Genomic DNA, 23,542 nt, shown 5'->3' with positions numbered 1-23,542 from the left:
TTAAATCTCATCTTAAAACAGCCTCAGTGCATTCTTCTACCTCTAGGAGTCCAATTACCCTCTTCCACAGTCCTTTGTAATATTGTCTCAGGTGACTATTTTATTTACCACATGTCTATGTGGAATACAGGAGAGGGTGCCAGAATGACTGGGACAAGTGTAGGGTGTTAATGGCATTCTGAAAAAAGATTCAGAACTGCGAATGTCATAATTTACCTCTTGGAGAGGGTGATGCTGGCATGAGTTTTGTTGGAGAGTGTAGGTGAATAGAAAGAGCAAAATTCAGAGACACGTTTTATCTTTGTATTTCTAATGAAAATTTTGGCTGCGGGTAGGGTATACTAGGTCTAGATCTACTTACACATTTTCCTCTAGCATTGTTTTGGCATTGGGAAATGTTCAAATTATAAGAACACCTCATATTCTACCACACTCTTATGAATATCATATCCCACTGAGTTTCTAATTGAATAGTAGCAAATTCTTTGTCAATTGATATGTCCCTTAATGCACATTCATGCATATTGATATTATAGACTGAATTAAACTAGACCCTTTTTTAGCTGTAAATTCATGAACTCATCACTTATGCCCAAACCCTGCATCCTGCAATAACTATAGGCCTCTGGTTGCTTACCAGGGGAAAGGAAGAGTAGAAATAGTGTCTATTATGTTCTGGATTCTGGGCTGGCTACTTTATAAGAGTTATCATATTTAATCCTAATGATCTACTGCTTTAATTTCATTTTTACGGATGAATCTGAGACTCTTGGAGACTAAATTACTGGCTCAGGGTCACAAACTTTGGAACCAGTGTACGTGGGTTCAAATTGTAGCTCTGTCGGTTATTAGCTTTGTGGCCTTCAGCAAATTGCTTGACCTCTCTGGGTCTTGGTTTCCTCATCTGATCTGTAAAATGAGTGTAATAATAGTACTTACCTCATGAGGTTGTTATGATGATTAAATGAGTTAGTATAATCAGTTAATATTTGTAATACGCTTAGAACAATACCTGGCACATAGTGTCGTGTGAGTGGTTATTAGTTAAACAAAATACAAAACTGGTATTTTGAACCCAGGTCCTTCTGATTCTAAAACCTGTGCCCTCCCTTTATCCCAGTATACTGCGTCTAAAAGTATTCCCGGACCAATGTATTTCACTAAAACATATTTTCTTACGTTTCCCTGGCCAATGATAGCCTTTACTAGTTCTATTTTAAGAAGGAAATGTCTAGAAAGAGTCACATCCTTCCTTTCTTTATGTACTTCCAGACAGGTGATAAACACAAGTTCCTTTGTCATAATTTTTATTGAGGCAAGTGAATTAGGCTTGTGATGGGCTGAATATTTATTTTAAAAATATTTCCATTTTGATCTAGAATTATCACCTTTTTCTAATATGGTAAGAACATTTAACATGAGATCTACCCTCTTAACACATTTTTTAAGTGTATAATACAGTACTGTTAACTATAGACACGATGTTGTACAGCAGATCTCTAGAATTTATTCATCTTGCATAACTGAAACTTCATACCTGTTGAATGGCAACTTCCTATTTCTCCCTGCCCCCAGCCCCTGGCAACCATCTACCCTCTGCTGTGTGAGTTTAACTATTTTAAATACCTCATATAAGTGGAATTATGCAGTATTTGTCCTTTTGTGACTGGCTTATTTCACTTAGCATAATGTCCTCAAGGTTCATCCATGTTGTTGCATATGGCTGGGTTTCCTTTTTTAAGACTAAATAGGGGCCAGCCCAGTGGCGCAAGCGGTTAAGTGTGGGCGCTCTGCTGCGGCAGCCCGGGGTTTGCCAGCAAGCCATGCTGTGGCGGCGTCCCATATAAAGTGGAGGAAGGTGGGCATGGATATTAGCCCAGGGCCAGTCTTCCTCAGCAAAAAAAAAAAAAAAAAAGAGAGAGGAGGATTGATGGATGTTAGCACAGGGCCAATCTTCCTCACACACACACAAAAAGACTGAATAATATTCCATTGTACGTGTATACCACGTTTCTTTATCCTTTTTTCCACTGATGGGCATTTAGGTTGTTTCCGTATCTTGGGCTGTTGTGATAATGCTGCAGTGAACATAGGAGTGTTAATATTGCTTTGAGATCCTAATTTCAATCCTTCTGGATAAATACTCATATGTGGGATTGCTGGATCATATAATAGTTCTACTTTTTATTTTTTGAGAAACCTCCACATTGTTTTCTTTAGTGGCTGTACCCTTTTATGTTCCCACTGACAGCGTACCAGGGTTCCAATTTCTCCACATCCTCGCCAACACTTATCTTTTGTTTTTTGACAATAGCTATCCTGAGAGATGTGAGGTGATATCTCATTGTGATTTGGATTTGCATTTCCCTGATGATTGGTGATGTTGAACATTTTTTCATATACCTGTTGGCCATTGATATGTCTTGGGAGAAATGTCTATTCAAGTCTTTTGCCCATTTTTATTTGGGTTATTTTGTGTTTTTGCTGTTGAGTTGTAGGAGTTCCTTATATTTTTTTGAATATTAATCCCTTATCAGATATATGGCTTGCAAATATTTTCTCCCATTCTGTAGATTGCCTTTTCACTCTGTTAATTATTTCCTTTATTGTGCAGAAGCATCTTAGTTTAATGTAGTCCCACATGTGTGTTTTTCTTTTGTTGCCTGTGCTTTTGGTGTCATATCCAAGAAATCATTGCCAAGACCAATGTCATGAAGCTTTTCCTCTATGTTTTCTTCTAGGAGTTTTACAGTTTTAAGTCTTATGTTTAAGTCTTTAATCCATTTTGAGTTGATTTTTGTCTATGGTGTGAGACAAGGGTCCAATTTCATTCTTTTGCATGTAGTTATCCAGTTTACCCAACACCGTTTGTTGAAGAGACTATCCTTTGCCCCTTGTGTATTCTTGGCACACTTGTTGAAGATTAGTTGACTGGATATGTGTAAGTCTGTTTCTGGGCTCTCTGTTCTGTTCATTTTTCTTTATGTCTGTCTTTATTTCAGTACCCTTCTGTTTTAATTACTGTAGCTTTGTAATATATTTTGAAATCAGGAAGTGTGATGCCTCCACCTTTGTTCTTTCTTAAGATTGTTTTGGCTTTCAGGGTCTGTTGTGGTTCCATATGAATTTTAGGATTATTTGTTCTATTTGTGTAAAAAATGCCATTGAGATTTTTTTGTGTGTGTGTGAGGAAGATCAGCCCTGAACTAACATCCGTGCCAATCCTCCTCTTCTTTTTTTTTGCTGAGGAAGCCTGGCCCTGGACTAACATTGTGCCCATCTTACTCCACTTTATATGGGAGGCGGCCACAGCATGGCCTGACAAGCGGTGCATTGGTGTGTGCCCGGGATACGAACCTGGGCCGCCAGCAGTGGAGCGGGTGCACTTAACCACTATGCCACAGGGCTGGCCCATGCCATTGAGATTTTGATAGCGACTGTATTGAGTCTGTTGATCACTCTGTGTACTATGGGGATTTTAAAAATATTAAGCGTTTCAATCCATGAGCATGAGATATCTTTCCGTTTATTTGTGTCTTCTTTAATTTCTTTAATCAGTGTTTTGTAGTTTTCAGTGTTCAAGTCTTTGACCTCCTTAATTTATTCCTAAGTATTTTATTGTTTTTGATTCTATTATAAATGGGATTATTTTCTTAATTTCCTTTTCAAATAGTTTGTTGTTAGCGTGTAGAAACACAACTGATTTTTGTATGTTGATTTTGTATTCTGCAACTTGAGTGAATTCATTCTAGCAGGGGTTGTTTTTGTGGTATCTTTGGGGGTTTCTACATATAAGATCATGTCATCTGCAAACAGAGATAATTTTACTTCTTCCTTTCTGATTTATATACCTTTTTTCTTTCTTTCTTTCTTTTTTTTTTTTTTTTTTGCATAATTGCTCTGGCTGGGACTTCCAGTACTGTGTTGAATAGAAGTGGCAAGAGTGGACATCCTTGTCTTGTTCTTGATCTTAGAGGAAAAGCTTTTAGATTTTCACTGTTGAATTTGATGTTTGCTGGGAGTTTTTCATATATGGCCTTTATCATGTTGAGGTAATTTTCTTCTGTTCCTAGTTTGATGACTGTTTTTCTTTTTCATGAAAGGGTATTGAATTTTGCCAAATGCTTATTCTGCACCTGTTGAGATGATCATGTTATTTTTATCCTTCATTCTGTCAGTGTAGTATATCACATTAATTGATTTTGGATTTGGTTTGCTAGTATTTTGTTGAGGGGTTTTGCATCTATGTTCATCAGGGATATTGGTCTGTAGTTTGCTTTGTGTCTTTGTCTGGCCTTGGTATCGGGGTAATGCTGGCCTTGTAAAATGAGTTTGGAAGTGTCCCCTCATCAATTTTTTGGATAAGTTTGAGAAGGATTGGTGTTAATTCTTCTTTAAATGTTTGGTAGAATTCACCTGTGAAGCCATCTGGTCCTGGGCTGTTCTTTGTTAGGAGATTTTTTTATTACTGATTCGTTCTCCTTACTAGTTTTAGGTCTGTCCAGATTTTCTATTTGTTCATGATTTGGTCCTGGTAAAGTGTATGTTTTTAGGATTTATCCATTTCTTCTGGATTATCCAATTTGTTGGCATATAACTGTTCATAGTGGTCTCTTAGGATACTTTTTATTTCTATGACTTCAATTGTAATACCTCCTCTTTCATTTCTGATTTTATTTGAGTCTTCTCTCTTTTTTTCTAGGTCTAGCTAAAGGTTTGTCAACATTGTTTATCTTTTCAAAAAATCAGCTCTTAGTTCGTTGATTTTTTTCTGTTGCCTTTCTATTCTGTATTTTGTTTATTTCTGCTATAATCTTTATTATTCCCTTCCTTCTGCTAACTTTGGGCTTAGTTTGTTATTCTTTTTGTAGTTCCTTGAGGGTGTAAAGTTAGGTTGTTTATTTGAGATCTTTTTTAATGTAGACATTTATTGCTGTAAACCTTTCTTTTAATACTGCTTTTGCTGCATTCTGTAGGTTTTAGTATGTTGTATTTTTGTTTGTCTCAAGATAATTTCTAATTTCTCTTTTGATTTCTTCTTTTACCCATTGGTTCAGGAGTCTGTTTTTTAATTTGCACGTATTTGTGAATATTCAGTTTTCCCTAAGCTATTGATTTCTAGTTTGTGGCTGGAAAAGATACTTGTTTTGTGATCTAACATGTGATCTAACTTGGAGAATGTTCCATGCGTGCTTGAGAAAATGTGTATTCTGCTGATGTTGGGTAAAATGTTCTCTATATGTTTATTAGATCCATTTGGTCTATAGCATTGTTCAAGTCCACTGTTTCCGTATTGATTTTCTGTCTGCATGTTCTATCCATTATTGAAAGTAGGGTCTTGCGGTCTCCTCCTATTAATTATACTGCTGTCTATTTCTTCTTTCAGTTCTGTCAATATTTGTTTTATATATTTAGATGCTCTGATGTTGGGTGCATATATATTTATAATTGTTATGTCTTCCTAGTTCATTATATAATGTCCTTCTTTGTCTCTTGTGACAGTTTTTGTCTTAAAGTTTATTTTGTCTAATATCATTATAGCCACCCCTGCTCTTTTCTGGTTACAATTTGCATGGAATATCTTTTTTCAGCCCTTCACTTTCAGCCTATCTGTGTGCTTAAATCTAAAGTGAGTCTTTTGTAGACAGCATATAGTTGGATCTTGTTTTTTCATTCTTTCAGACACTCTTTATCTTTTGAGTGAGGAGTTTAATACATTTACATTTAAAGTAATTATTGATAGGGAAAGACTGTTGCTATTTTGTTAATTGTTTTTTTTGTTTGTCTTGTAGTTCTTTTGTCCTTTTTCTTTCTTGCTGTCTGTGTTTTGTTATTTTTTTATATTGATATGCTTTGATTTGTTTCTTTTTCTTTTGTATATCTTCTATAGGTATTTTCTTTATGGTTACCATGGGGCTTATGTAAAACATCTTATGGTTATAATAGTCTATTTAAGCTGATAACATCTTAACTTCAACTGCCTACAAAAACTCTACACGTTCACTTTACCTTCCCCACATACTTTGTGTTATTGATGTCACAATTTGCATATTTTATATTGTATATTCATTAACATATTCTTATAGTTACAATTATTTTTAATACTGCTGAATTTTATACTAGAATTAAAGTGATTTACCTATTACTGTTATAATGTTATAGTATTCTGTATTTGTCTATAGATTTACCTTTACTGGTGAATTTTCAAATTGTGCTTTCAAATTGGTGGTTATAGTCCTTTCAATTCAACTTGAAGAACTCCCTTTAGCATTTCTTGTAAGGCAGGTCTAATGGTGATTAACTCCCTCAGCGTTTATTTGTTTGAGAAAGTCTTTATCCTTCATTTTTGAAGGACAGTTTTGCTATAGTATTCTTGGTTGGCAATTTTTTAATTTCAGCACTTTGAGTATATCATCCCACTCCTTTCTGGCCTGCAAGGTGTCTGCTGAGAAAACCGCTAATAGTCTTATGGGGTCACCCTTGTATGTTTTGACTCATTTTTCTCTTGTTGCCTTCAAAATTCTCTTTGTCGTTGACTTTTGACAATTTGATTATAACATGTCTAAGTGTTTATTTCTTTGAGTTCATCTTTGGACTTCCTGGATCTGGATGTCCAGTTTCCTTCCTCAGACATGGGAAGTTTTCAGCTATTATTTCGTTTAATAAGCGTTCTGCTCCTTTCTCTCTCTTTCCTCCTTCTGGGACTCCTATAATGTGTATATGTGTATATTAGTCTGCTGGATGACATCCCATAAATTCCTTAGGCTTTCTTAACTCTTTTATTATTTTTTTTTTTACTCCTCTGACTGGATAATTTCCAGCGACCTGTCTTTGAGTTCACTGATCCTTTCTGGAGCTAGTCTGCTATTGAACCACTCTAGTGAATTTTTCACTTCATTTATTGTATTCTTCAGCTCCAAGATTTCTGTTTGGTACTTTTTAACATTTCCTATCTCTTTGTTGCAATTCTCACTTTGTTCATGCATTTCTCTTGACCTGGATGAGCATCTTTGTGATGGTTAGTTTGAATTTTCTGTCAGGTAAGTCATGTATCTATTTCATTAGGATTGGTTTCTGGAGATTTAACTTGTTGCTTTGGGGTATGTTTTCCTGTTTCTTCATTTTCCTTGACTCTTTGTGTTGGTATCTCGACATCATAAAAAACAACCACCTCTTCCAGTCTTCATGAACTGGCCTCGTATGAGAGAAGATCCTCACCAATTAGCCCAGCCAGAGATTTTAGGAAACTCTCTCACACCTTCATGCTAGTCCAAACGCCTGTCTTTGTTCTTAGTGATCCCCAGGCATCTGAAGTATGCTGGATCCCATCTGTGCTCTGAGATAGGCAAGACAGTAGCCAGTTTCTTGAGAAGTTCCCAGAAATGTTGAAATGTTAGACATGTGGTCCACCTCATTCCTTCCCCAGGGAGGAGAAGCTGGATCTGGGATTTTTGGCCCACTCATGCTGTGCTGAGCTGGGGGAAGAGGCTATGGAAATTACCCGTGTGCTAGTTCAAGCTGCTGTCTTTATTCTCACTGGTTGCCAAGCATCTAGTGTATGCCAGGTCTTGTCAGTGCACTGAGACAGGTGAGATAGAAGCCAGTCCCTTGGGCAGCCCTGGAAAAGTTGGAACTTTGGACATGTAGTCCAACTCTTTTCCTCCCCAGGGAGAAGCTGGGAACTCGGGTTTCCTTCAGATCGTATGGCACTGTTTGATAGGGAATAATAGGAATTATGGCAAGGGGCTGTCTCACATTTTCCTACCAGCTTCAATGTGTCTGGTTTTACACTCGCCCAGGGTGCAGGAGCCTCTGAACTAGTTTCTGGATTTCTCGCAAAAGGAATTTGTCTGTGTATTGTCATTGAATCAGTGTCTTCGTGGAGTGAGAAGAAGGGGTCTAGGCTTCCTAGTCTACCATCTTCTTGATGTCATCCTGTCACTTATTTTTCATAAATTGGAAAAATATAAATAGTCCTTTTGAAAATAAAGTTATCTTACATTAATGGTTCTTTGAATTGGGCTTTGGAAGTATAGACAAACTCCAACACCTTTATTTAATATTAAAGCAGGAATCTCTAGTCCTTTGGGAATACTTTTAAGTTGGGAATATATTAGTCGTTTGGGATAATTAATTTCTTCTTCCATTTGTGCATATCAAATATTGCTTTAAAGATTGCCTTCAACTGTGTTTCTTAGAGATTGAAGAGGGAAATATTTTATTTCTCTTTTGATTAACACTTTTAGTGTGAAAAATGTTAGATAAATATTCTTTTGGTACATGTAGCAGATAAACCTCATAGTAGATAATTCCTGAATTTGTAAAGTCTATTGAACTGTTTATCTGGCAGTTTTCAGTTTTGTTTTTTTAATTGCTAGATGGGTTGTGCTTTTTAAAAATAGTATCTTATGATTTCAGTTAAAATTCTTTCAACTCACTTTATATTTTTATAATTATCTTAGAAGAATAACATTCTTGTTTATTTCAACTTGTATTTATATAATGAATGTATTGACCTGCTATTGAAGGACATATTTCTGTGTTTGTTTAGAATTCAGCATCAAATAATTATTTCTGTATGGACACACGCATATATGCACGTATATATGATACACATATTTTATATATATACATAAGCACACGCATATATTACACAGATATCTTGTACATATAGACACTCACGTATGTATATACATATAAACATGGATCACATATTTATGTTTGTTCTAAGCATTTATAAATTCCTAATTATAAACATATATACATGTATATCCATATATGTGCAGAAGGGCAAAGTACCTTGGATTCTTTTTAATTTAGAATATTTAAAGGTCTTAAAGAATTATATTGAGATTCTGAAAAGATGGTGGAGTAGCAAGCACCAGGAATCTATCTCCCCACCTAGACAATAACTACACTGGCAGAGAGTGTCTGATGTAACTATTTTGGAACTCTGGAGTCTGTTGAAGGCTTGCAACTTCCAGGGGAAGACTTGGATAATGAATTGCACTTAATTTCAGTCAATTTCAGCTCTTAGCACAGTAGTGGGCTATCCATCCCCCACCTCCAATCACACGGCAGGCAGCTGTGCGCATGTTTCTGGAGCAGCTTGCACACAGCTTGCTGGAGCTAGGGGAGCAAAAAGGACCCTGCCCTCCAAATATCAGAGATCTGTGCTCTGATCATTGAATGCCATTTTTTGGTCACAGAGGTACAAAGAGGTGGGCAGCTATTGTGTTGCATCTCCCCCCATTATTGCAAGTCCCTCCCCTTCTGGCTGAAGTGACTTCCAGAGAACTTAAAGTCCTGTGCCCTTCCCCTGACTTCATTTTTTCACTGTTCATTTTTCCTTTTGGGGGCCAGACATTAAAAACTAGGACATTTAAAAACAACTGCACATATGGGGAAAATTAAAAGTAACTGTACATGCTCATAAAAAACCTGAGAAATTAAATTTACACTTTAGGCTGATCCTCAGCACAGAGGCAGTCTACGTGAATAAAAAGAAAAACAATAAATCAAAACAATAACAAAAAACAGCAAACCATGAGGAAGGGATAACATCTAATTTCCAGAGTCAACACAATATTAGATTCAAAGGTCCAGCATTCAACAAAAAAATCACAAGGCATATGAACAAACAGGAAAATATGGCCTATTCAAAGGAAAAAATTAATCAACAGAAACTGTCCCTTAAGAAGACCTAATGGCAGATATACCAGACAAAGATTTTAAAACAGTTTTCTTTAAGATGCTCAGAGAACTAAAGCAAGGTGTGAAGAAAGTCAAGAAAGCGATTATGAATAAAATGGAGATATCAATATAGAGATAGAAAATGTAAAAAGAAACCAACAAGAAATCCTGGAGCTGAAAAATACAATAACGGAAATGTAAAATTTACTAGACAGATTCAAAAACAGATTTGAACAGGCAGAAAAGAATCAGTGAACTTGAAGATAGGACAATGGAATTTATCGAGGCTGAGGAACAGAAAGAAAAAAGATTGAAAAAAGGGAACAGAGCCTAAGAGACCTGTGGGACACCATCAAGAGGATCAACACATGCATCATGGGAGTCCCAGAAGAAGGAGAGAGAGAGAAAGGGGCAGAGAGAGTATTTGAAGAAATAACAGCTGAAAACTTCTCAAATTTGATGAAAGACGTGAATATAAACATCTAGGAAGCTCAAAGAACTCCAAATAAGATGAACTAGGGAGACCCACAGGGAGCTATAATCAAACTTTAAAAAGAGCAAATCTGAAAGCAGCAAGAGAAAAGCAAATCATCACATTCAAGAGCTCCTCAATAAGATCATTAGCAGATTTCTCATTAGAAACTTTGGAGACTAGGAGACAGTGCTTGATGTATTCAAAATGCTAAAAGAAAAAACTGTTAACCAAGAATCCTATATTCAGCAAAACCGTCTTTCAAAAGTGAGGGAGAAATTAAGACATTCCTAGTTAAACAAAAGTTGAGGGATTTCATGACCACTAGATCTGCCTGGCAAGAAATGCTCAAGAAAGTCCTGCAAAGTGAAATGAATGGATACGAGATGGTAACTCAAAGCCATATTGAGAAATAAAGATCGTAATAAAGGTAAAAACATGGGCAATTATAAAAGCTAGTATTATTGTAACAATGGTTTGTAACTGTATTTTTTGTTTGTTTTCTACATGATTTAAGAGACTAATACAGTTAAAGAACAAAAACAGTTATTAGTGTAAAAGCTAGTATTACTGTAACCTTGGTTTGTAACTCCAAATCTTGTTTTCTACATAAATTAGGAGACTAATGCATTTAAAAGAATTATTAGTTTATGTTTTTAGTCACACGATGTAAAAGATGTAATTTTATGACATCAAGGACTGAAAAGGGTGGTAACAGAGCTGTAAAAGAGCAGAGTTTTTGTATGTTATTGAAGTTAAGCTGGTATAAAGTCAAATTAGTGTGTTATAACATTAGGTTGTTAAATATAATCCCCATAGTATGTACAAAGAAAATAGCTATAGAATATGCACAAAAGGAAATGAGAAGAAATTTAAACATTTCACTATGAAAAATCAACTAAACCCAAAAGAAGACAGTAATGCAGGAAATGAGGGACAAAAACGTATAGGACATACAGAAAACAAATAGCACAAGGACAGAAGTAAGTCCCTCCTTATCAGTAATTACTTTAAATATAAATGGATTAAACTCTCCAATCAAAAGACAGAGATGGGCAGAATGGATAAAAACACATGGCCCAACTATATGCTGTCTACAAGAGACTAGTTTGAGATCCAAAAACACAAACTAGTTGAAAGTGAAAGGATGGAAAAAGATATTCCATGCAAATAGTAACCAAAAAAGAGTCGAGTAGCAGACAAAATAGACTTTAAATCAAAAATGACATTATATAGTAATAGAAGTTTCGTACAACAAGAAGATAAAACAATTATAAAAGTTTATGCACCTAATGACAGACTAACAAAATATGTTAAGCAAAAACTGACAGTATTGAGGGGAGATAATTCTACGATAATAGTTGAAGACTTCAATATCCTACTCACAATAATGAACAGAACAACCAGGCAAAGATAAGTAAGGAAATAGAAGACTTAAACAACACAATAAATCAACTAGATCTAACAGACTTATATAGAACACTCTACCCCAGAGCAACGGCATACACATTCTTCTTAAGGGAATATGGGGCATTTTCCAGGATAGACCATATGTTAGGCCACAAATCAAATCTCAGTAGATTAAGATAGATATCATAAAAAGTATCTTCTTTGACTACAGTGGGATGAAGTTAGAAATCAATAACAAAAGTAAAACTGGAAAACTAACAAAATTGTGGAAATTAAACAATACACTTTTAAACAACCAATGGATTAAAGATGAAATCACAAAAGAAATTGATAAATACTAGAGATGAATGAAAATGAAAACAACGTACCAAAAGTTATGGGATGCAGTGAAGCAGTGCTGAGATTGAAATTTATAGCTAGAAATGCTTACATTAAAAAATAAAGATCTCAAATGAACAACCTAACTTTACAACTTGAAGAACTAGAAAAAGAACTAACTAAACCCAAAGATAGTAAAGGAAGGAAATAATAAAGATTAGAGCAGAGATAAATGAAATAAAGAATAGAAAAACAATAGAGAAAAATCTTGAAACCAGAAATTTGTTCTTTGAAAAGATGAACAAAATTGACAAATCTTTAGCTAGCTATGTTTTAAAAAAAACATTGTTTAAGAAAAAATAAAGACGACTCAAATTACTAAAATCAGAAATGAAAGTGGAGACATTACTACTGATTCTATTGAAGTAAAAAGGATTGTAAGCAAGTACTAGGAACAATTGTATGACAAAAAATTGATGACCTAAATGAAATAGACAAATTCCTAGAACATAAAACCCATCAAGACTAAATCACAAATAAATAGAAAATTTGAATAGACCTATAACTAGTAATGTGATTGAATCAGTAATCAAAAATTTTCCAACGAAGAAAAGTCCTGGATCTGACAGCATCACTGGTGAATTCTACCAAGCATTTAAGGAAGAACTAATACCAATCCTTCTCAAACCTTCTGGAAGATTGAAGAGGAGAGAACACTTCCTAACTCATTCTATGAAGCAAGCATAACCCTGATACCAAAGCCAGACAAAGATACTATGAGAAAAGAAAACTGCAGACCAATATCCCTTATGAATATTGATATGCAAAAATCCTCAACAAAATACTAGCAAACAGAATTCAGCAGTATATTAAAAGGATTATACACCATGACCAAGTGGAATTTATTCCTGGAATGCAAGAGCAATTCAGCATACAAAAATTGATCAATGTAATATGCCACATCAACAAAATGAAGGAAAAAAACCACATGATCATCTCAATTGATGCAGAGAAAGCATTTGCCAAAATTCAACACCCTTTCATATAAAAACACTCAACAAAATCAGAATAGGAGGAAACTACATCTATGTGATAAAAACCATAGATGAAAAACCCACAGCAAACATCATACTCAATGGTGAAAGACTGAAATCTTTTCCTGTAAGATCAGGAATAAGGCAGAGTTGCCCACTTTTACTTCTATCCAGCATAGTACTGGAAGTTTCTAGCCAGAGCAAGAAAAAGAAATAAAAGGCATCCAGATTGGAAAGAAAGAAGTAAAATTATCTCTATTTGTAGATAATATGATCTTATATGTAGAAAACTAAAGATTCCACAAAAAAGCTGTTTAAACTAATAAATAAATTCAGCAAAGTAGCAGAATACTAAGTCAACACACAAAAATCAGTTGCATTTGTATACACAATGAACAATCTGAAAAGGAAATTACAAAAACAATTCCATTTACAGTAGCATCAACAAGAATAAAAGACTTAGGAGTTAACCAATTAACTTATACAATGGAAACTATAAAACATTGCTGAAACAAATTAAAGACATAAATAAATGGAAAGATAGTGTGTGTTCATGGATTGGAAAACTTAATATTGTTAAAATGTCAATACTGTCCAAAGCAATCTGCAGATTCAATGTCCTATTAAAATCTCAATGACATTTTTTTGCAGAAATAGAAAAACCCATCCTGAAATTCATTTGCAATCTTAAGGTACCCAAGTAGCCAAAACAATCTTGAAAAAGAATAATGAAACTAAAGGACTTACACTTCCTGATTTCAAAACTTACTACAAAGCTACAGTAATCAAAATGGTGTGGTATTGGCATAAAAGATATATAGACCAATGGAACAGAATAGAGACCCCGGAAATAAACCTTCACATATATGGTCAAATGATTTTTTGACAAGCCTGGAAAATGCGTCAAGGACAGTCTTTTCAACAAATGATGCTGGGAAAACTGCATATCCACATGCAAAAGAATGAAGTTGGACCCCTATATAACACCATATACAAAAATTAATTCAAATGGCTCAAGGACTAAGTGTAAGATCTAAAACGATAAGACTCTTAGAAAAAAACATAGGGCAAAAGCTTCACAACATTGTTTTGGTAATAATTTTTTGGGTATGACACCAAAGGCACAGGTAACAAAGAAAAAATAGACAAATTAGACTTCATGAAAATTAAAAATATTTTTGCATCACAAGACACCATCCACAGAGTAAAAAGACAACCCACAGAGTGGGGGAAAATATTTGCAAATCATATATCTGATAAGGGATTAATATCTAGAATTAGATATTAGAGAACTTCTAAACTGAACAACGACAAAAAAAACCTGATTCTAAAATGGGCAAAGGACTTAAATACACATTCCTCCAAAGAAGATATACGAATGGCCAATCAACACATAGAAAGATGCTCAACATCACTAATCAATAGATAATGCAAATCAAACCTACGAGATACCACCTCACACCCATTAGGATGGCTACTACCAAAATAACAGAAAATAACAAGTGTTGGTGAAGATGTGAAGAAATTGGAACTCTTGTGCGTTGTGGGTAGGAATGTAAAATAGTACAACCACTGTGGAAAGTGGTATGGCTGTTCTCAAAAACTTAAAAATGGAATTACTGAATGATTCAGCAACTCCACTTCTGAGTATAATCCCAAAAGAATTGGAAGCAGGATCTCGAAAATATATTTGTACATCCATGTTTATAACAGCATTATTCACAATAGCTAAAACGTGGAAGCAACCCAAGTGTCCATTGACCAATAAGTGGATAAGCAAAATGTGGTAGATAACATACAATGAAATATCATCAGCCTAAAAAAGGAAGGACATTCTGCAATATGCTATAACATGGATGAACCTGAGGGCAATATGCTAAGTAAAATAAGCCAGTCACAAAAAGACAAATACTGTATGATTCCACTTACATGAGGTACTTAGAGTAGTAAAATCATAAAGACAGAAATTGTAATGGTGGTTGCCTGGAGTTAGGAGGAAGGGAGAGCGGGGAGGTATTGTTTAATAGGTACAAAGTTTTGGTTTTACATGATGAAAAGAGGTATGGGGATGGATGGTGCCTATGTCTGCACAATAATGTGACTGTGTTTAATACTACTGAACTGTACACTTAAAAATGATTAAGATGATGGGGCCGGCCTGGTGAAATAGTAGTTAAGTTTACTTTAATTTCTAATTATTTTTCTTTTCATTTTCCCTGCATTTGAAAATGTTTTAATGTTGTTTGTTAAGAATGATGTGGCATGAACGTTGACTAGTTATATCGGCATGTGATGTTCTGTGTTTGCCTTTTGTGTGTCACATCTATTTTAAGGTGGATAGCACAGTAAGGCTTTTTGATAGCAGTTTTAGTCAATACAGTGTAATTTTTTTCTTAATAGTTTTAATCAAAAGTAAACTAGTTAGGAAATAAAATATAATCATTTTTTTTCCAATCACTTCTTATAGAAAAAGTAAGTTAAGAAATGTGAATAATTTGAACAGGCTTATAATAATATTTACTAAATCACCTTATGTAGGATTTAGAAATAATTTTTATTATAAAAATAATATACTTTAATTATAGTTCAGAAGTAAAAGTCATGCTTCTTCTCCACCATCAAATACCCCACTTATACCCTTAGGGCAGCTCCTATTAACAGTTTCTTAAATAGCCTTCCATGAATGTTCTATCATAGGTAAGTATATGTGTGTGAGTGTATGATGGAATTATACACACATGTACACGAGACCTATATATCCTATTTTTTTAAAGACTAATACTTTTATAAGATATTTTGAATGACTTAAATATATTTTTCAGCACATACATTGAAGAAAAGTAGATAAATTGATGTACACATTAAAACTATAACTCTTTGTGTTTATTTGAAGTCTTCTAATTATTTTAGTGGTATGGATTAAGAATAAAATTTCTTTAGTACAGTTTAATAACAGATTAAATAATTAAACCTTATTTTTATGAAAACATAGAAAATTTTCATTTGTGTGGAAGATTTTTGCCCTTAATACATGTTCTTTATATTTATCATATTGAAAATAGTGGGTTATCTTTTAGAGTGGGATTATTATGAATGTTGTGTAGGGGGAGGCACAAGGAGGGAGAGTGGGCATTCTCTTTTTGGGTTCCATAATACTATGTTTGAGGTTTTTTTTTTTTTTTTTTGAGGCAATGAGCATATTCTACTTTTATTAAAATGATGATAGAAAATATTTTTAAAACATGTAATGACATAAAGTTAAATTTTAAAAGATGTCCTCTTAACTAAGCTTGTTTTGTGCTTTTGTTAATTTTGGTTTTAGGCTTGTGTGGACGTCAGAGCCAGTTCAGTGTTCTGGCAGCAGATGGAATTCGCAGATAGCCTCCACGGTCACCCCAGGTTGCCGCAGTGGTTATCCACACACCCTTCTCATGGCAATCGAGCTGAGCACTTGGATAGACTCATACCTGAGGTGAGCTAACGCTGTAGAAGGCAAAATGTAATTTTTACTCTATCATTTGTTTTAATGCTGTTACTTCTTGTGCTTAGAAAAAGAGAGGTTTAGCCTTTGATTACTATAATTATGGATTATCAGTTTTCAAAGGGTTTGACTGAAAAGTAAAATCCTACTTGTACATAAGTCTTGGGGAATAAATTGCTGTGTGTAGTTGACTTTATGGTGCAAGTTTAACTTTTTCAGTATCATATCTTTTAATTTAAACTGATTTGGTGAAAGTCTAAAACTCAAGGCATATTTTTTCAACATATTGATCATAATTTAGTCTTTTCTTGGTGATTTAAGCTGATTTGTAAAAATACCAGTTAATGAGTTGTGCAACAATTGGGGGTCAAATGGGTATTAATTCCAATAGTGATGCTGGAATTTGTTTTCTTAGAAAAAAATCCCTTCATATTAGTTTGCTTTCTGGTTTTTATTTCTTTATAAAGATAGAGTAAAGCATGTGTTGTATGGTTCTTTTTTTTTTGTAGAATTCATTAATGGATCAAGCTTAAACAGCTTTCTCCAAGTAATTTTCATTATCTTCTGAAAATCTTTTGATTTGTTAACATCATTCAAAATGTTTTCTGTGGTTTCCACATCAGTACAAAATGGATGTCAGACGTCTCCATGCCAGGCTCCATGCTTTCTTCTGTCTCACTGGCATTAGATTTTCTGGTTGGTTATAAAAGCAGAATATTCTTTAGCAATTTAAGAATTGGTATTGAACTATTTGTTAAAGAAGAACACAACAGATACAGGTGTATTATAAAAGTATCTTTCAGTATGACTTCAAATTCAGCTTAACAAATATTGATTACGTATTATAAGAAAGACAAGTTGCTAGATACAGGAATGCAAAGAGAAATAAGACATGGTTCTTGATATTTGCAGGATGTTAAGATAAGTACAAAATGATTCTTAATAGGGCGAGGAATATGGTTTATCATAAGAAAAGTAGAAATATAGTGATATGCAATTTGAAGGAAGAACAGCCTGCATCTAGTTTGGGGTAAGAAACTACCACAAGATTCATTCATTCATTCATATGATCAATATTTATTGATATTCATTGATAATCTGCCATTCTGTGTTCCATTGCTGGGAGAGGCAAGGAACAAAACAGCCTCTGCTCTCTTGGAACTAACATTCTAGTTAGGTAATGTAAATAATAAACAAGCATACATACAGTATGTCAAACAGTGATGAGCACGTTGGGGAAAAATAAAGCAGGTTAAGTGTAGTAGAAAGGGCTGGGCAGCGGAGAAGTGTACTAGTCTGTTCATTTGTCAAGGAAGGCCTCACTGAACAGAATCTGGAAAGAAGCAGGGAACAAGTCCTGTGCTGTCTGGAGGGAGAGTATTTTAGGCTGAGGAAGCAACAAGTGCACAGGACCTGAAGTGAGAGCGTGTTTGATGTGTTCAAGGAATAGCAAGGAAGACTTTGGGGCTGAACAGAGTAAGGGAAGGGGAGAATGGTTGAGGTGTAGGAGGACCAGACCGTGAAGGGTCTTCTTAATCATTGTAAGGACTTAACTTTTGTTTCAAGTGATGTAGGTAGCTAGCAGAAGGTTTTGAACAGAAGAGTGGCTTGATCTGACTCATGTGTTTTATGGTGATCACTGGTTCTTCTGCGTGGAGAGTGGACTAGTGGAGCACAGGTGGAATCAGGGAGACTATTTAGGAGGCTCTTGCAATAATCCTGGTAAGAGATTATGGAGGCAGAAGAGAAGGAGAGAAGTGGTCCAATTGTGGATATATTTTGAAAGGAATGATAACAGGATTTGTTGATAAGTTGGGCATACTTTGTGCCTTTTGTGAGCATTGGGGACAGCCAGACATGGGTTCTGAAGACCTATCCTAAATATATTTCATTTATACTCTTAATTTGAAGAAAAATATTTGAGAAAGAAACAGTAGTGAAATTTACTTGGTATAATATTTAGTAGTCATTCATCTGAAAAGGGCAACAGAGGACTGGGGCAATACGTGTTTCATTAATAACTGATTTGTACTGGAGATCACTGACTTGCTGCCCAAGACCCAAGAACCTCATACCACCGTGGGAGGCTTAGCCTATCTCTAAAGCCATAATAACAACATGATTCTGTCTTAGAATTTCCTTTCTTTTTATTTTTGCCCAGTGAAATTCTAAAAATCTTTGGTTTGCTTAAACTGGAAAATCAATTATAGCCAACTTTCATCTGAAGCCTGTCCTAAATTCTGAGTTGTCATTTTATCATTGGATAACTAAGGGTATTTAGAGAAGTAAAATGTGTGCTTTAGAAAAGTCTTTAAAATAGTAATGAGGGGCTGGCCCCATGGCATAGTGGTTAAGTTCAGCATGCTCCTCTTCGGCACCTGGGTTCACGGGTTTGGATCCCGGATGTGGACCTGTACCACTCGTCAGCCATGCTGTGGCAGCAACCCACATACAAAATAGGGGAAGATTGGCACAGATGTTAGCTCAGGACTAACCTTCCTTAAGCAAAAAAAAAAAAAACAGGAAGATTGGCAATAGATGTTAGCTCAGGACGAATCTTCCTCAGGAAAAAAAAAGTGATAATAATAATGAATTGATTAATGAGTGAAGAAAAATGGTTGGAGAAACAAATATATATTTGGGAGCCAATGATAAAGAAAAAAATTGAGAGATATTTTTTCTTCTAAAAATAAACTATCCTAGTTCAGAAACTTAATTTGAAAACCTCATATAATTTCTTATATTTTCTCCCCAAGCAATTAAATTCAATTTGAAAGTAATAAAACTCTACTACAATATTGGGAGTAATTTAGTGGTTGAAGTGAAACTGATAGTCAGTGCAAGAGTATATTGTTAATTCGAATACGTAGTCATAATTTAGAGATTGGAATTCTCTGCTATCATAGGTCTAATTTCTATAATGAAGGAAAGTAATTCCTCAGACAGTGTATAGAATTACATGAGTCTATATACTACTAAAGACTACATTTTTTTGGTTAGATTTTAAGATTTTTTTTCTGTTTAAGTGAGTACGATGTTATATTCTACCTAAAACTCCTCTCCTTTGATGTTCCTGACAGCATGCCTGAAGTAATGAACATCTCAAAGGTAGTTGGGAAGACAGCACCAGAGCACAGAGAAGTCTAGGCCAGAGAGAGGATTTCAGAGTCACCCAAAAAAGGTGATAGTTGAAGCCATGAGAGTGGTTGAGTTCAGTTAGGAAGGAAGCAGAAAAAAAGATCCTGGACAGTTAATAGTATTAGGTGGTTTCCATATTTATGGTAAAAGGAAGACAGAACCTGTAGTAGATCAGATTCGTAGGAGGAGAAAAGATCAAGAAAATCAGGAAAGTAAGATTCTTTGGTTCTATCAGAACACAAATCTTGGTAATTTTGATTTTTTTTTTTTTCTGAGGAAGATTTACCCTGAGCTAACATCCATCGCCAGTCCTCCTCTTTTTTTCCTTTTTTTTATCTGAGCTACTGCCACCACATGGCCACTAACAGACGAGTGGTGTAGGTCCCTGCCCGGCAGCCTAACCCAGGCTTCCGAAGTGGAGTGCGCCAAACTTAACCGATAGGCCACCAGGGCTGGCCCTGATTTTTTCTAATTTAACTTATTGAAGATTGTATATTTTTATTTCTTACTGAATTTCTTGTATATTGTCAGAGAAATATATTATTTCTTAACATAGCATATCAACATTTAAGATGTTTTAAATTTATACTTTATGCATTCAAGAAATATTTATTGATCACCTCTTACGTGCGTATTGTAGGTGTTGTAGGTGCTGTGAACAAAATAGACAAAAAACCCTGCCCTCATGAAGCTTATTCTGCAAAAAAAGGGAGACAGACAATAAATAAATTAGTAATATATAGAATTAATCACTGATATATTGTATATTAGTAATAAGTGTTAGGGAGGAAAATAAAGGAAGGGGAACAGTGTTCTCATCAGCTTGGGCCCCCATAACAAAATATTATAGACTGGGTAGCTTAAGCAACAGAAATTTATTTCTTCACAGTTCTGAAGTCCAATATTCAATAGCTAGAAGTCCAATATTAAGGTTCCAGCCAATTCGGTTTCTGGTGAGGTCTCTTTTCCTGACTTGCAGATGGCAGCCTTCTCGCTGGGCCTCACATGCTGGAGAGAGTGAGTGTGCTGGTGTCTCTTCCTCTTCTTATAAAGGGCGTTAATTCCATCATGAGGGTCCTACCCTCATGACCTCATCTAAACCTAATTACCTCCTGAAGGCCTCATCTCCAAATACTATCACATTGGGGGTGAGGGCGTCAACATATTAATTTGAGGGGTACCCAGTTTAGTCCATAGCAGGTAGGTGATGTGTGAGCAGAGGTGGCAGAGGTGCTGGAATAGCTATTTGCTGTGGGCTTGGTCAGAGAAGGTTTTACTGAAAGGATGATATTTGAACAAAAACTTGAAATAAATGAAAGAATGAGCCCTGTGGGGGAAAAGCCTTCTAGGCAGAGGGAATAGGAAGTATGAGGCCCTGAGGCAGGAGTGAGCCTGCTGTATTTGAGGAATGGCAAGGAAACCAGTGTGGCTGGAATGGGAGCAAGGGAAGGTGGCGGATGTGGGCCTTGTAGCCCCTGTAAAGACTTTGGGAGGCCAGTGGAGGGTTTGACCAGAGTACTAGAGGAGTAACAGGATCTGACTTATAGATGAAAAGGATGTGATCTGCAGCTCAAAAGCAGTACAATCATATGATTTTGGAATATTTGAGTGTAGCATATTGTTCAGAAAATAGATTAGTTCTTTTTTGTTTTGTTTTTAAGTCAAGGAAATGCCCCCAAATTTGAAAAATATATACCCTTGCTATTTCTTTTAATGTGAATTCTGAGATAAAGTATGTGTAAATGCCTAATTAAATATAATCCTATGATCCACTAGCGTTTAAAAAGGATAAATATAGGGTTGTAGTAATAATATTATTTGTAGTTAATAAAATGATATGTTATAATTTTATTTACTTGAAATAATCAGTTAAATTTAGGAAACACATATCCCACATATTTTGGTTACCATAACAACTTGGGTGAAAAATTGAAGAACAGGTGTTATATCGACCTGTTGATGTTTAATAGCATGACAGTTTTAAAATTATACTATTCAGACTTTAAATTTATATATACCATAAGTTGTCCTTAAAAGAGATACCTTATTTAACTTTCTTTCTATAAGGATTTTTATAAAATATGAATAGATGTGAATAGGGGAAATCGTATGATATAACCCAGGATAGAAATTTACTTGAAAGATTTATTTTACAACTGCAAGCATTTAGACTGAACTTTTTTATTTTCTACTTATCTCACCAACTCTCCTGTGCCATCCTTTCCTTGAGGGGGTGAAGGGGATGGAGAACGATAGAATATATAGGAAAAACATTTAATTTGCACTTACTAGTTGTTTGTGGTTATGTTATTATAATCATAATTTTGAATAGGATTTATTTTTTAGGACTTTTAATGTCAGCTTTATTTGTAAACTAAATCTTGATGTTCAAATTTACTGCATTCAATTTTTGGATAACAGAATTACTCAGTGGCAGGCTGTAAATGCATCCATTTAAATCCCATTGTATTTTGAATTTTTTAAACTTTCAGGAAGCTGGGGGTTTGAACTCATGGGTAAATCATTCTTATGCATTTATAATTGGACAAAGTAAATGCATAAATCATTACTATTATTTCATCTTGTGAGTAGAAAATATGAGAGTGTTTAACATTGAAGTGAAATGTTGTTGGCCAGTGTACACAAACACACTGTTCACCTTAACAGAATTTCATTTTGTCTGACACGGAGAGTGTTGAGGAAAAGGCAAATATCGTAGCAGCTACAGTAATTGAATTGGCCTCTGAATCGTATAAAGCCAGGAAACCTGACAGTAACGTTGTCTAAAACGTTAAAAAAAAATATGGTGCGTGTGATGTGTATCTACTTGAGGCTGAAATGAATGGGCTATTAGAAAAAATTGCTTTGGGGCAAAAGGAGAGAAAAGTAAAGATATTTTTAGAAAAACGTTTAAAAAATGGAGGTGATTTTTTTTTCACTTTTTTTTCTATTTTCAAAGGAAGCTTTTAATCTAATCATGAAGCTTCTCTGGCATTAATGTTTTTTTCTGTTTTTGTTTTTCTTTTAAACTTTTTATTACAGGCATACCTCGGAGATATTGTTTGGTTTATTTCCAGACCACCGCAATAAAATGAATATCGCAATAAAGCGAGTCACATGAATTTTTTGGTTCCTCAGTGCATATAGAAGTTATATTTACACTATACTGTAGTCCATTAAGTGTATAATAGCATTATGTATTAAGTGTAATAGCATTACATACCCTAGGTAAAAAATACTTTATTGCAGGGGCCGGCCTGGTGGTGTAGTGGTTAAGCTCGCACACTCTGCTTCTGTGGCCCGGGGTTTGCAGGTTCAGATCCTGGGTGCGGACTGATGCACCCCTCATCAAGCCATGCTGTGGCAGCATCCCACACACAAAATAGAGGAAGATGGGCACAGATGTTAGCTCAGGGCTAATCTTCCTCAGCAAAAAGAGGAGGATTGGCAATGGATGTTAGCTCAGAGCCAGTCATCTCATAAGAAAAAAAAAAAAAACTTTATTGCTGAAAAAATGCTAACCAGCATCTGAGCCTTCAGCCAGTTGTAATCTTTTTGCTGGTGGAGGGTCTTGCTTTGATGTTGATGGCTGCTGACTGATCAGGGTGGTGGCTGCTGAAGTTTGGGGTGGCTTTGGCAATTTCTTAAAATAAGACAGCAGGGAAGTTTGCCGCATTGATTGGCTCTTCCTTTCATAAACGATTTCTCTGTAGCAGTGATGCTGTTTGATAGCATTTTATCCACGGTAGAACTTCTTTCAAAATGGGGGTCAGTCCTCTCAAACCCTGCCACTGCTTTATCAACTAAGTTTATGTAATATTCTAAATTCTTTGTTGTCATTTCAACAGTCTTCTCAGCATCTTCACCAGGAATAGATTCTATCTCAAGAAACCACTTTCTTTGCTCATTCATAAGAAGAAACTCCTCATCTATTAATGTTTTATCATGAGATTGCAGCAATTCAGTCACATCTTTAGGCTCCACTTCTAATTCTAG

At 35.1% G+C, this 23,542-nt stretch overlaps 1 protein-coding gene across 2 annotated transcripts in view; it reads left to right on the top strand.

Moving 5' to 3' along the window:
* The window catches only part of OMA1 (OMA1 zinc metallopeptidase), a 76,507-nt gene that overhangs the window by 39,563 nt on the left and 13,402 nt on the right, over positions 1–23,542 (top strand). For both annotated transcript variants that reach the window (XM_058552528.1, XM_058552529.1), the window contains one exon: positions 16,250–16,399. In XM_058552528.1, the coding sequence (XP_058408511.1) occupies positions 16,250–16,399 (150 nt within the window). The remainder of the gene's footprint in view (positions 1–16,249; positions 16,400–23,542) is intronic.

Source organism: Diceros bicornis, chromosome 13, assembly GCF_020826845.1.
Source record: "Diceros bicornis minor isolate mBicDic1 chromosome 13, mDicBic1.mat.cur, whole genome shotgun sequence".
Taxonomy (NCBI): domain Eukaryota; kingdom Metazoa; phylum Chordata; class Mammalia; order Perissodactyla; family Rhinocerotidae; genus Diceros; species Diceros bicornis.
Note: the sequence above shows the minus strand (reverse complement) of the source record. Positions and strands in the feature narration are given on the sequence as shown.